This window comes from Chinchilla lanigera, unplaced genomic scaffold, assembly GCF_000276665.1.
Source record: "Chinchilla lanigera isolate Chin_1 unplaced genomic scaffold, ChiLan1.0 scaffold00093, whole genome shotgun sequence".
Taxonomy (NCBI): domain Eukaryota; kingdom Metazoa; phylum Chordata; class Mammalia; order Rodentia; family Chinchillidae; genus Chinchilla; species Chinchilla lanigera.
Genome location: NW_004955494.1, coordinates 3,865,991 through 3,881,215, shown reverse-complemented (window position 1 = coordinate 3,881,215; position 15,225 = coordinate 3,865,991). Strand labels below are relative to the sequence as shown.

The window sequence follows — 15,225 nt, the reverse complement described above, 5'->3', positions numbered from 1 at the left end:
AAAAAAAAAAAACAAGAAACACCGTGTGTGTGCGTTTACATGGCTGGAAGGAGCATATCAGACAGGAAATGGGTAGCACCCTTGAGAAGGGGCTGAGAGAGAAAAGTGAGGGTCTGGACATTTTCCTTCTTGCTTTTGTAATGCTATCCTTAAACTTTTCATCGTGTGTGTGTGTGTGTGTGTGTGTGTGTGTGTGTGTGTATGTATAATTGAGGTGATATATATAAGCAGTTGTTAAGAATATCCAGTTTTGAGCTGGGAGTGATGGCCCATGCCTGTGATCCCAGCACTCTGGGTGGCTGAGGCAGGAAGATCACAAGTTTGAGCCCACCCTGGGCAATTTAGCACTTTAACAATATCCTAGCTAAAAAAAAAAAAAAAAAATGTTTTTTTTTAAAGGCTGGAGATATGGCTCAGTGCAAAGGCCCGGGGTATAATCCCCAGTACCACACACACAAAATCAACTTTTGAGGTCAAAGTTGCGGTCAAATTCAAGCTTTCATTTACTAGCTTTATAACTTCAAGTATATCACTAACACTGCTGAATATCAGTGTTCCCACGTTATAGAATAAAGAAAATTAAAGTCCCTTTCTTTTTAATTTTTTGTTTGTTTTTATACTCAAGATTGAACCCAGGAGCTGGGTGTGGTGGCACACACACCTGTAATCCCAGCACTTGGGAGGCTGAGGCAGGAGGATTGTTGCGAGTTTGGGGCCAGCCTGGGCTACAAAGTGAGCTCAAGGCTAGCCTGAACTGCATAGCAAGACTCTGTGTCAAAAAGACCAAAAAAAAAAAAAGATTGAACCCAGAACTTTATACTGAACTATATCTCCAGCCCTTTTAAAATCCTTTTTTGCAGGCACAGTCTCAGTAAATTACCTAGGCTGGGATCGAACTTGGGATCCTTCTGTCTGAGTTTCCCAGAGCACTGGGATTACGAGTGTGCACAGCTCCTGGTCACTGTCATTTTTATGAGAATTCAGTTTGTGTAAGGTATCTAGCAAGTACACGTTGAGTACCCTTTATCTGAAATGCTTGGGACCAGAAATATTTCAGGTTTTGAAATGTTTGTATTTGTCTAATGAGATATCCTAGGAAAAGACCTGAGTCTAAACACGTGGCCTGCAAGCAGTTTACCTGTTTCTAGTGAGCCTGCCTTTGGACTGCAGCCTGTCCCATGAAATCATGGGTGGAATTTTCAGCCCTGAAAAACGTTCAGATTTTGGAGCACTTTGGATTTTCAGATTAGAGATTCATCTAGTAAATGGTGCTGTTATTATTGTCATCTTATAGACAACAGTCTCAGAACTGCAAGAGGGTAGAAGAGTCCTTTGAATTTGGTTACAATGACTGATTTATGGCTTGTGATAGTAAACTGACTCATAGACTGACAGCCAAAACCAGTTGCTTGGGAGGTTAAAGAGTGAGGAGGTGGGAAGAAATTAGAAGCAGTAAGCCACATACGTTTGAAAGGTAGCATTGAAAGCGAGCAGAGAAAGACTGAGTGCACTAGCCAGAGGGGACAACGGGCCAAGTGGAAGATTTTTCAAGAGAAGGCAAACCCTTGTGTGTATTCAAAGGGGAAAAGTAGGACCAATGCGTCAGAGGATGAAAGATACAGTGATCAATGCAGAGACAAAGTCCAGATGGAGGTAGAAGTCATGGGATCCAGGAGACAGGGAAGGAATTAACTTTGGCAAAAGAAGGGGGTATGGCAAAGAGAAACCAAAAAATATGATCCAAATAGATATTTTGAGGTAGAAAGAAGGGATTATGTAGTTCATGCCTGACGGCCTTGATTTCCGTGCATTTGTTGGTGAAACATCTACTATGCGCCAGGTACCATCCTGGGCTCTAGAAATACAACAGCACACAAAGCCAATTGTCCTAGCCAGGCACAGTGGTGCACACCCTAATCCCAGCACTTGGGAGGCAGAGGCAGGAGGACCACTGTGAGTCTGAGGCCGCCCTGAACTACATAGTGTGGACCCTGTCTCAAAAAAACAGAAAAACAACAACAAAAAAGGGAAATCAATTGTCCCTTCTTGGATTTTTAGTTTTTCTTTCGAGCATGTACTGTCACCTGACTGCGTGTTTGTTTATTTTTGGCAGGTCTGCCTGCACTTGCGCTGTGTGGCAGCAGAGAAGCCCAGCGCTCACTAGAGTAGCAGGCATAGGGTAGATGCTAATGAAGGCTCACCTAACTAACGAAGTCAAACGCTACCCGCTGTGGGCCCTACGTTGCGCCCACTGTAACTCACTTAAGCCTCATAAGCAGACAAGGCCAGTGCCACAGAGAAGTGGGGACACAGGCTCAGAAGGCTGTGTGCGTCCCCTCACGGAGGGTTTTTGGTTCGTTTTGCAGGGATGAGAACGGTGTCCTCGTGGAGCTTTTGATGTCTGTATAGAAAAGAGTTTTATTCATTGGTGGATACTTTAGGAGTTTTCTGGGCTAGGGGTATGGCAAGAGGTAGAACCGGTGCCTAGCATGCACAAGGCCCTGGTTTCAGTACTTTGCAAAATAATAGTAATGTAATGATAATGATAGTATGATAGTAATGATAGTAATAGTGGTGATAATAGCAGTAATAAAGTGTTCTGCAGTTCTTATAAAGAGAAAAGGAAATGTTTGCAATAAGTATTATGCCTTTATTCTGTTTCTTTTTTTTTTTCTTTTTCTTCTTTTGGTTGTTTTGAGACAGGGTCTTGCTATGTAGGCCAGGCTGGCCTTGAACTCACAGCAGCCCTCTTGCCTCAGCCTCCCAAGTGCTAGGATTACAGGCATGCACCACCACACCCAGCTTTATTCTGTTTCTTATACTTATTATAATTTAGATAAGTTTTCTTTCAGTGAAATCAAGGTCATGTATATATGGAGAGTATAAAAAATATATTCAACCTTTTGAAAATAACTGGAGGGCCGAGGATATAACTCAGCAGCATAGCACCAGCCTGGCAAGCGCAAGATCCTGAGTTCTATTCCTGGAACCAAAAATAAACAAACAAACATAAATAGAGTGGCCCTGAATCAAAAATAACTGGGTGATGACCACAGTAGTTAGGTTTCTAGTACACAACAAAGGCAAAATTCCTTGGCATGTGGACTTTACATTTTGGTGGGTGTCACAAACAGGAGAATGAAGAAATCCAGAGCAAAATGAGGGAGTGTGCTTGATGGAGTGGGCCAGGCTTGTTTTCAGCTACTTGTGAGGCTGAGGCAGGAGGATCACAAGCTCAAGGCCAGCCTGAGCACCTTCTAGGGACCCTGTCATAACAATAAAAAGAAAGTCTCGAGATGGAGCCCAGCTGATTCCCAGAGCTATTTTAGTTGGATATCGTGAACCCAGTTATATGTGGTAACCCTTGAAACATTTCCATTAATAAAGTATCCACACTTACTGAGGCAATAACACAACTTCTGTGTCTTAGGTTGTCTTCCGAGGAGGTGAAGGGGCTTTGCAGGTTTTACCTCCCCTGGTGGATGTCATTCCGGAAGCGAGGCTGAACTTGGTGATTTACTACCTACGTCAGGGTAAGAAGCAACTGTCTTGGTGCTACTATGATGGCATATTTGGGGATGTTTAATCTCTGATTGAGCAACTTGCTTAACTTTTAAAATCCATAACATTTATAGGGATGTATTTTCCACAAGTTCAAAGGACAGAAGAGACTTCTTGGAGATTATGTGTCACACCTTTTCTCTTTATCTTCCTTCCTCTTATGTTGCGGCCTGCCTCTAGTTTGCTTCTCTTTTTTCCTCTGTCCTTTGCTTTCTGCCCATTCCCTTTTTATTTTTCCACTGTTTTCTTACGTTTGTATCTCTTCTTCCTTTTTCTAGCTTCCCCTTATGTATAATGTACACCCACATTTTGTGTGTGTGTGTGTGTGTGTGTGTGTGTGTGTTTTGAGACCAGGTCTATGTAGTTCAGGCTGGCCTTGAACTCACTATGTAGCCCAGACTGGCCTCAAGCTCATGGTGATCTTCCTGCCTCAGCCTCCCCAGGGCTGGGACTATAGACAACATGCCTGGATCATTTTCTTGTCTTTTATTTTTATTTTTTTTTATTTTTATTTATTTTTTTTTTTTTTTTGGTTTTTCTCCAGTACTGGGAACCGAACTCACGACCTTGCACTTGCCAGGCAGGCGCTTTGCCGCTGAGCTAAATCCCCAGCCCCTTGTCTTTTATTTTTAATAATCACCTTTTTCTGTTTGCTCCCGTTGTCCGCCTTTCTGTTTATTTGTATGTGAGGCATCTTACAGAAGTGCTATAATTCAAAGAGAATGTGATATTTACTGCCCTTGAAAGAAGGTAAAATCATTAGCCACATCCTGAAAGCAGCTTTTGTAGCAGTGCGCTGTTTGGGGCAGTAGCTGCCAGACTAACAGTGCAGGCCTTTTTGTGCATGTGACATACCAGCAGATAACATGCTCCTCAGCACAGAAAATGCATCTGTGAAAATGGGAGTGTGAACTTGCAAACAGCCTTATTTCATGGATAAACAAAAAGAACCATGCTTTTGGATAAGAATTAAAGAACCAGTCTGTATATTTTACAAATTGATTTTATTATGAAAAATTTAAAACACAGAAGTTGTACTTTAACAAACACCCAAGTATGAACCACACATTCAGTAATTCAAGGTACTGCTAATATTTTAATTTGCATCACTTTGCTTTTATTCAAATCTTTATGCCATTTCACTCCTATTACTTCATATGTCTTTTTGTTTGTTTTGATTGTTTGGTTATGTCTGTATCTTTAAAATGATTTTTTTCTTGTCTAAATACAATGCCACTGACATACTATATCCAGCCCATTTTTTTAGCTTGTTTGGGTGTCTTCACAGCTTATGTAGAACTTGTAAGGACATTGCATGGTCTTCAGGATAACTCTGCAACATTGACCTTGATGGAGAACTAGAAGACAGATAACACAGATCGTGTTTCTGTGGGGTGTATGTGCGTGTGCGTGTATGTGTGTGTGTGTGCATAGCAGTGCTGGGGATCAGACCCATGGCCTTGCACGTGCTACACAAAGCTCTTTACCACAGAGCTACATCCCCGACCCTATTTTCTGTGATTACTTGAAGGATCTTTTCGGGGACCGCTTCAGAAGGCCTTGCTGAAATACAGACCCCTGAAACTTTGTTCTTGTTTCAGATGATGTACAGGAAGCTTATAACTTAATTAAAGATCTGGAACCTACTACTCCTCAGGTAACTGAGACTATTAGACAAGTGCAGTGGGAAGCAGGTGTCCAGCAGGTGTCTGGAAGGCATGTTAGAGAGGGCTCCTGCTGGTGAGATCCCTGGAAAGGCCATCCCTATCGAGCCAGCTTGCTGTGTGACTGCTTGGGGCTCTGATGCAGGGCAGCTAACTCCCTCAGGCACAGCTGGTTCCTCCAAAAGACTAAAGTTGGGAACTATTAAAATCTAGAATCCTGGTGAAAGTGACCGGGCGTGTACATTTCTCTCACTGGTATACTTACCAGTGACGTGTCTCTCTCGCCCACAGGAGTCAGGGACAGGCGGGCCGGTGTTGTGTGTCTGACACTGTGGACCTAAGTACATGGCAGGCATTCCCTTTGTCCAGCAACAGACTGGGTGAAAGTGTTTCTAGACCCTGTGGTGTCTCAGCAAGTATATTTCTCAAGTGTGTTAAAACCTTCGCCACCTTTTGAGAGTTTACAAATATGGTGGGTTCTGTTCTATGGCTGTTTGCCTGCTGGAAATGAACGTCTCCTAATTCATTCAAGCCACACACAGAACAGAGAAAAGTGACTCGAGCTGAAGCATTGAGTTGATACAAGGGGTGAAGCAGGAAGTTATCTCATAGCTCCCGTTCCCCTTAATGGATCAGTGGTATTGCGTTTTCCAGGAGTACATCCTCAAAGGAGTGGTCAACGCAGCCCTTGGCCAGGAAATGGGTTCGGTGAGTATGAAATCACTGCTACTCCACACCGTGTTTCCCCGAAAGTCAGGCCGGGTCTTATATTAATTTTTGCTCCAGGCAGGCACTTATGCCACTGAGCTATATCCCTGGCAATTTTTGCTCCAAAGATGCAGTAGGGTTTATTTTCAGGAGCAGCCTTTGCTTCATGTACAATTTACGTATATTCATTTAGTCACGTATAAAAATCTGTGCTTCTTCAGGTACAAAAGTCTACATTTATTTGAATGCAGTCGTGTCATCCTCTGGAACATCATCATAACTCTCCAAAGTCTGAAGTCCAGTCTGAATTTCTTGTGACTCTATTCTCTGTAGAACCATTGCCCCAATCTCTCATGTCCAGCAGCAGAACTGTCCTTAAACGGGCACCCCTGTCCATGTAGCCTGAGGATAGTGCTTCATTACAGCACACGACGTACAGAATCATGAAGACTCGTACTAGACACAGCCCGCCCTGTTATCAAGTGGCACGTTGGGTATTTGTGCCTTGTTTAATTGTCCGTGCTGTGTCTGCGCTCTGATTGGTCATTTGGCAGAAGTCTCAAGTTCATCGCAGGCATTTACCTCTCGTCCAAAAGTGCCCACTGGGATATTTGCAAATACTTGATTCTAATTTATGTTTCCATTTATTTTAAGTGTTAATGTCAATAATATTTATATTTAATTATATGTTAATATTATTTTATAATTCAGTACATTTGTTGTGTATTGTAATACATGTACTAAGTGCATCTATCTAGCTGGTAATCTTTTTCTGAGTGTTTTTGTTTGTTTGTTTTTTGGTTTTTTTCTGGAACCAGGAATCGAACTCACGACCTCACACTTGCCAGGCAGGCGCTGTGCCGCTGAGCTAAATCCCCAGCCCCCCTAGCTGATAATCTTAACTGGGACTTATTTGGGGGGTATCGCTTATATTACGAGCATCCCAAAAAATTGTACTAGGGCTTACTTTCCGGTTAGGTCTTATTTTTGAGGAAATATGGTAGCTTACAAAGTTACAGACGTGTGGAAAGACCAAAATGAGTATCAGAGTACAAATAGGCTTTTCTGTGCTTCCTTTTACTTCTCCAAATCCCCCAATCCAGTCCCTTAAACAAAAGAGAATTCGCTTAAAAACAAACAAAAAAGAACTCCTCAAACCTTCAACCCTAAATATTACTGCTTTGTTTTGCAAGATCCCTGTTTTTATACATTGCTTATATTTAATAAACAAAAAGATCACTGCACAGCTTTATTCTGATTTCCAATGATGTTTAGAACCTTGCTCATCAGTGCGCTTTAATTTTGTCATATATAAAATGGGAGAAATTGTTCCACTGGGTAAGCTTTTCTTTTTCTTTAGATACTGGGGATTGAACCCGAGGCCTTCTGCATGCTATGTATGTAACTGTACCACTGAGCTATATATCTTCAACTCCTCTAAGACAGCTTTTTATAAACACCAACACTGTCTAACATTAAGCTGTTACCCATGTTAATATGACATATTAAGTTCTTTATGGGTTGAACCTATACTTTGCGCTACAACTCCAGCCATTCCTTATTTTTTATTTTGAGGCACTAAGTCGCTAAATTGTCCAGGCTAGAAATAAATATTTTTATCTCTGGTTCATTCCAAAATTCCTTATACAGTAGATAGGGAATAAATACTTATTGCATAAATAAATGAGTTTAATAAATACTTCGCTGGGCATGGTGGTGCACATCTATAATCCCAGCACTCAGGAGGCTGAGACAGGAGGATCCTTGCAAGTTGGAGGCCAGCCTGCATTACAAAGTGAGCTCAAGGCCAGCCTGAACTGCATTGGGAGACCCTATCTCAAAAAGGCAAAAAAACAAAAATTAAAAATAAATACTTCCTGTACCCTTAGCTCCTGTGCCAATTCTAATATATTAAGAAAAGCATTAAATATTTGTTGAATGAATGAGTAAATGTATTAATTTATTTAATGTGGAAAAAAATATTTTACTTGGGCACTTTTAGGATACAATTTGTGGATTTGACTTTGTTTTCTTCTTTTCCATCTGATCCTGCATAACATTTCATTCTATTTCAGATTATCATTTTCTAATACCTTATGCTAATGACAATTAGTATTGTTTGGGGCATGGTTTTAAACAAAAAGCATATTAAATCTTTACATAGTAGAACCGCGGTATTTTTGCCTTCTTCCTCTATGTCAGCTCTTTTCTTTTGCAGAGGGATCATATGAAAATTGCCCAGCAGTTCTTCCAGTTGGTGGGTGGATCTGCGAGTGAATGCGGTATGTCCGAGGGCCACACTGAGGCAGGACAGCCAGGGAAGCCTGATTCCTATCTAGGGTTGTACGTATGTTTGGCTCCACCTTACGAAGTAGCAGTAAGCAGACAGAAGATTGGAACTAGGCCTTGTGAACATCCCTGTTAAAAAGGAACAAGAGAATAAATAAAGGAGAATAAATTTACTCTTTAGCTCCTGCGAATTTTAAAAATTTGAATCAGTTATAGACATGAAACATTAGTATTTATTGAATTTTTAACAGCTCCTTATGTATGAAGTTTTTGCCACATTGCAGATGTTTCTTTTTTCCCACTGGCTCATTTACCTTTCAACTTTGCCCATGGTATTTTTTTCCAACATAAAAATTTAAAACTCATATTTAAGTTTTATCTTTTCCATAATTATTTCTTCCATGGATATCAAGCCTAGAAACTGCCAGTTATAGAATATCCGCGTGTTTCCCAGTCGTGGCCTCGTGACTTCATTGTGTTTGTTGTTAAAGTGTTGATTTCATCTGTGGAGACTCGGTGTAGAATTGAAGGAAGCTGTAAAAGGCTCCCTTGCCGTGCGACCGATGCGGCTGCCTGGGCCAGTTGCCCGTGGTTGGCACCTCTTCTGAGTAACAGTGTTCGTGCTGCGCTGATTGTCCAATATTTTTATCCCCGCCCCACCCCCAGATACTCATAAATGTTTCACCAATGCCGTTTATTAAATAGTATTTTCCTTTTTTTTTGAGACAGGGTCTCACTATATAGTTCAGGCTTGCCTTGAACTCACTATGTAGTCCAGGCTGGCCTTGAACTTGCAGTGATCATCCTGCTTCAGCCTGCTAAGTGCTGGGACTACAGGTTTGCACCTCCACACCCGCTTGAACAGTATTTTCTTTCCCTCTTTCATTCGTTTGTGCAACAAAAATGTATTGAGGTATATAGCAGTGAATAAAGGAAAACTCCCTCCCCTTGTAGAGGTTCCATCTAGTAGGACAGACAGACTGGGAACGTGGTATGTGACTAAGTGCTTAGCACATCAGACTGTTACCTGACAGGGAAGGCCTATGTCGGGGGCTGAGGTTATGGGAGTCCTGTTACCTCAAACAGGAGGCTGATCTCAAGCAGGACAGTTGGCTCAGGATTAGCACCAGCTGGTTCTGTGGAATATTATTTCCCATTGAGAGTGCTGCTAGGTTGTCTTAAACAAGTGAGGAGGGAAACCAAGTCACAGGAAGGAGTGTGCAGATGCTGGAGTTGGATGAAAGAATGGAAGCCCTGGGGAAAGGTCCGGGAATGCTGTTGTGAGCATGCCCGTGGGCGGGTGTGTCCTGGGACTCCAGGCGTAAACCGCCGAGAGATTACCAGTCACTCAAGTACAGTGACCTCCGTTGTGCTGCAAATGGAACCTGTAACTCTGAAATCTAGAAAGATGTCTTGGAATACATATCTATGACTGAATTATAAAACAACTCAAATTTCCACATAAGAGAACTTCAATTTCACCATTTTTCTTGGTTTCTTTTCTGCCTCCATTTCAGATACAATTCCAGGGAGGCAGTGTATGGCTTCCTGCTTCTTCCTGCTTAAGCAGTTTGATGACGTCTTGATTTACCTCAACTCATTTAAGGTTAGCTTAGAGTTGTCTACGAGTTTGTGCGTGAAATACCATGTATAATGTGTGAGAAGTTAAGAAATGTCTACAGATAACACTTTTCTCTGTGGTGGCGTGAGTGGCATCAAGGAATTAGGCTGCTCTCTTAAGATTATTTTGTGTTTACCCAGTAAAACAATGGTTTTCTATTTCATACGCTAATGAAAATGTGTCCAGTGTGACCTGGCTGTGGGGTGTTTTTCAGAGTTACTTCTACAATGATGACATCTTTAATTTTAATTATGCCCAAGCCAAAGCTGCAACAGGCAATACCAGTGAGGGTGAAGAGGTGAGCACCTACTTTTATTTTATTTATCTTTTACTTGAAGGATTACATTTATTAGGGTACCTACTTTTGAAGGCATTTGAATGTTTTGTTTTGTCTTTTTGAGACAGAGTCTCACTATGTAGTTCTGGCTGACCTTGAGCTCACTTTGTAGCCCAGGGTGGTCTCGAACTTGCAAGGATCCTCCTGCCTCAGCCTCCTGAGTGCTGGGATTACAGGTGTGAGCCACCCACCACACCCGGCATTGAATGTTTCTATCTGAAAGCATCCTTATCTTTTTCTCACTTAAATCAAATGATCAAGGATAAAGGACTATTAGAGATTTCTTTGTTCTTAGGTTACATTAAAAAGTATAATAAGAATAGACACGTAGATGTTATAACTATATTAATGTTTACCCTTTAGATACTTTTTATGGACTATACAAGGGGTGATCAACATATATGATGAATGTTTAAACTAAAAAAATTTATTGTAGTGAAAGACACATTACCATTAATCTTCCTCAAAATACTCCCTGTTGCTTCAAGGACGCTTCTGCCCCATCATCCTCGCCACTTTCTGAAGCAGTTCTGGAACTCCTCTTTCGTGAGTGTCTTTACAAGGTATGATAAAAAAAAATATGGTGAAGGCTGCCACTGCGTGCTGTCCAACAGAAAGTCATCCACCGTACTGCCTGGGTCTGGCACCGTGTGACTGCTGGCTCTTCCCCAAGGCCAGAATGACCATGAGAGGTGAACATTTGGACTCGATTCTGGACACTGAGGCAGCCACACGGCAGACCAGATGTTCCCCGAAAGAGGACTCCAGAACCGCTCCAGAAAGTGGCGAGCTGGTGGCCGTAGTGCGTTTGCAGTGAGTGGGAGCATTTTGAAGGGAATGGATGGCAATATGCTTTTACTGTACTCAACTTTTTAAAACTTCAACATCCACTGCAGTTTTTGGTCACACCTTGTATATAAATCATAAGTACACCACTTGGGACTTTTCACAAAGTAAGTGTACCCACCTAATCAGTACCCAGATGATGAAACAACAGTAAGACCCCCATATCTTCTGTTTAGGTCAATCCCATGCCCCCTGGGTAACCTTTATGCTGACTTCAAACTTTATAGATTGATTGGTTTGTATTTTTCAAAATAATTCAATTTAACCCTACAGTTCAGTTTTGTTGTCAACTATCAGGCTACAGTGATCATCTGGCACGGCGTGTCAGCAGTTATTACAAAACCATCCTCAGCTTTATTCCCTTGCCTGTCTCTTGTCACAGGTGTTCCTCTTGATCCAAAATGAGAAGCTGAAAAATGACTACGTCTACCTCAGCTGGTTAGCTCGCTGCTGTGAGTCTTCTTGTAAATGTTTACAACAGGACTCTTCTTTCCTTTCTTACTGCATGATCTGTTTGGAAATTACATTAAGTATTTTCTAGTCTTCGTAGTTTGTCCTATACAATGAGTAAACTCAGGTTAAGACTTAATGCTACTGGTAAGTATTCTGTCTTAGTCACTTTTTCATGGGGAAGTGGGGGCGCAAGCCCTGCCTCCTGACTGTACCTTCAGCTAGGGGTTGATCAGTGGATCAGTCAGTCAGCTGGGGGGTACAGCACCCCATGATCCAGTCACCTCATAAGCCACCTCTGAGCACATGAGGTTCTTGGGGGGACATCTAGATCCAAGCCATAGCAGTTGTCATGTGATGCGTTATGTAAATTTACTCTGTGATTAGTTTCATCCTTCACCACTGACCTTGCAGGTACCCTCCTGAAAGATGGCAAGTTGTTTCAGTTTTGTTCAGCTTTCTAGGCTGGCAGTGTACACTGTTGTCTTTGAAATGATACTGTTGCATTGATTTTGCTTTTTCATTTTTCATACCCGAAACATGCAAAAACATCACAAATGTAATGTTTTTTATATTATAGCCCAAAATCTCGCGCTGTCTGCTTATCCTTGTGTTTTCTTGCTCCTTGTTTTCACTCAGAATTAAATTTTTCAAATTATTTTTGTTTTGTTTTGTTTTGTTTTTGCTTATTTTGGTACCAGGAATCAAACTCAGGGCATCACACTTGCCAAGCAGGTGTTGTGCCATTGAGCTACATTCCCGGCCCTTGTTTTTGTTTTTTGTTTTATGAACCAGGGTCTCACTACATAGTTCAGGCTCACTACTCACTATATAGCCCAGGCTGGCCTCAAACTCATGGCGATCCTCCTCTCCCAGCCTCCAGAGTGCCGGAATTACAGGTGTGCACTATCACACCTGGCTTTTCATTCAGTTCCCCATAGCCACAGGAAAATTTGAACAACTAGATATTCTGTATGAGGCTGACATTATGAGTACGGTTGGATGATAATAGTTGTTCTCTTTTAAGCAGATTGGCAAAGTGGAAAACTGCTAGAAATCAACTTAATCTAAAAGGACATAATTAAGTGAATGAACAATTTCAGGCAGGGTGGGATTCTGGTAGGGAGCTAGCTGAAGGCCAGCACTCCCCGCTTTCCACACAAGAGGTGTTCTACCTCCGCTTTGTATATTTGGGCTATAGATTCATTCCTGGAATGACGCGGTGCAGAAGCTATTCCCTAGTGGCACTTTAAAACATTGTTTCTTTTTGTAGATATCATGAATAAGAAACCAAGACTAGCCTGGGAACTTTATCTCAAGATGGAAACCTCTGGCGAGTCCTTCAGTCTCTTACAGCTCATCGCTAATGACTGTTACAAGGTGAGCTTACTAAAAGGAAGACCGGACATCAGCAGCACATGGATGCACTGGCTACATAGTGTATCACAGAAGAGTGCCCTAGAGGCCGGAGGGCTGTTGCCGAGATTTGCATAGTCATATCAGAAATGTCATCCTTTTTATGAATTAACTGAACTCCGAGATAGGCGGTATTTCAGAGTTGCATGTGTGTATGAAATAACGATATAAAGGAAAGGTTTCAGATTTCAGAGGTTTGAATTTTTGGGTATTATCCAGGTAGAGGTGTTCATTTGTTGGTTGGAAATTTGATTCTGAAACTCAAGAAAGGTATCTGTCGGCATCTAGAGACGTAGATTGGGAATCATTACCAACACTGAAGTAATAATTGAAGCCTTAAAACAGTGAGATTTACCAAGAAGTACAGTAAGAAGAGTTGTAAGCCAAACCTTGCAGAGCACTGAGGTATGAATGCCAGACAGAAAAGACAAAGGAACTGGAAAAAGAGAATTAAAAAACAGTCATGTTGCTGGGTGTGGTGGTGCACACCTCAATCCCAGCACGCAGGAGGGCAGCAGGATTGCTGTGAGTTCGAGGCCAACCTGGGCTAGCTACAGAGTGGGGCCCTGTCTCAAAAGCCAAAAACCCAAACAGTCATGTTTATCAAAGGGCGTGTGTGCGTGTGTGCACACGTGTGTGTGCGTGTGTGTGTGTACGGGGTGAATGAAGAACGATGTGGGGTACAGACAGAGTTGAAAGGACGGGAATAGTTTTGGACCTCATCATATAGATTAAAAGCTTGTTTAGAAAGCCTCCAATTCTGGAAATTCCTTTTTGGGATATCTCATCCTGTCCAAAAGACGGGGAAATGTCGAGTGAAAAGAAGCTGGTGTTAAGTTGTGAGCAACAGCCTATTTCAGAGTGAGTCACTACCAAAAAGAGAAGTGAATCACCATCAGTGAAAAGTTGACGGTGACAGCTGAGCAGAAGTTGCTGGCTGGCGGTGCTGTTAAGTGGGGTAGAGGAGGCAGAGGCAGAGAAAACTCGCAAAGACAGGCAGTGGTCTGCGTTTTCGATGCATGAAAGCGGAAGTGCCCCTGGGGTGCCCAGGAGAGGTGGTACAAGTAAGGCCCTGGGGTGAGCCCTGGGCCGAGTGTTTCCTGCGAGAGATCAGAATGAAGGTGCAGGGCTGGGGAGAGCTGAGCAGCACAGTGCCCACCTGGCAAGCATGAGGTCCTGAGTTCAACTCCTGCCACCCCCCCAAAAAAAATGAAGGTGCAGTTGTAGAAGTCAGTAGAAGTGCCTGAGGTGCCATTTGGTGATCAAAGCACACAAGCTGTGCCGAGCCACTAACCACAGCGAAGCCCATCAAGCCCCGTCCCTGTGTTCTCAGGCAGTGCTGGACACGCTTGGAAAGCCAGCTCTGCTCTCTAGGTGCTTCCATGGTAGATCTAAGCAAACCTCTCTCACCCTGTGGCATCATCAGTCTCAACATCCAAGGCAAACTGTGGGTGGAGGTCCCTGCTGCTTTTACAGAGTGACTGTAACAAGAGCAAACTGTTGATACAGTAACGAGTTAAGGAGGGCTTTATGCTGAGTGAAAGAAGCCTATGTCTCCAGGCACGGTGCCACTGGAATCCCAGCAGCTCAGGAAGCTAAGGCAGGAGGTCCCAAGTTCAAGGCCAATGTGGGCACCTTTGAGAAATCCTGTCTCAAAAGAGGTAGGGGCTGGGATGTGGACCCGTTGTAGAGCACCCCTGGGTTTAATCTCCAGTACCTTCCCCAAAAGCCCGCCTCAAAGGGCCCCATACTGTTTGATTTCCTATATATGACATTTGTGACAAAGCTATAGAGGTAGAGAACTTGGAGAACCAAAGTAGTGGTTGCTAGAGGGGGGTGGCAGGGGCGGGTGTGCGTGTAACCATGCAGTGGCAATAAGGAAACCACTGTAGTGATGGAACAGCTCTGTGCCTTGGCAGTGGTTGTGCTTCAGTGAATCGTGTGATGAAACGACAGGCTGTCAACACACAGTAACGTCAGTCTCCCAGTTTTGATTGTGATATAGCTTATAAATCAACCAACCAACCAATTAGAGCAATATACATGCATCTTACAGGTATAGTGTTGGCTCAGATGCATGGCAAAAGAATATTTACAGTATTATTTCATATAGATAAAGATCTGAGAGGCAAAACCCGATTATATTTTAAAGATGTATAGCTGTATAAAATTACAAAGAATCGCCAGGCATGGTGGCACACACCTGTAATCCCAGCACTGGGGAGGCTGAGGCAAGAGGATCACTGTGAGTCTGAGGCCAGCCTGGGCTACATAGTGAGTTCAAGATCATCCTGAACTACATAGTGAGACCCTGCCTCAAACAAACAAACAAA

General features: G+C 42.6%; 1 protein-coding gene across 2 annotated transcripts in view; it reads left to right on the top strand.

Annotated features, from left to right (window-relative positions):
* Positions 1-15,225, top strand: part of Ttc26 (tetratricopeptide repeat domain 26) — a 43,821-nt gene that overhangs the window by 24,284 nt on the left and 4,312 nt on the right. For both annotated transcript variants that reach the window (XM_005405447.2, XM_005405446.2), the window contains exons 9-16: positions 3,431-3,533; positions 5,163-5,218; positions 5,880-5,933; positions 8,152-8,215; positions 9,740-9,828; positions 10,058-10,141; positions 11,409-11,478; positions 12,750-12,856. In XM_005405447.2, the coding sequence (XP_005405504.1) occupies positions 3,431-3,533; positions 5,163-5,218; positions 5,880-5,933; positions 8,152-8,215; positions 9,740-9,828; positions 10,058-10,141; positions 11,409-11,478; positions 12,750-12,856 (627 nt within the window). The remainder of the gene's footprint in view (positions 1-3,430; positions 3,534-5,162; positions 5,219-5,879; positions 5,934-8,151; positions 8,216-9,739; positions 9,829-10,057; positions 10,142-11,408; positions 11,479-12,749; positions 12,857-15,225) is intronic.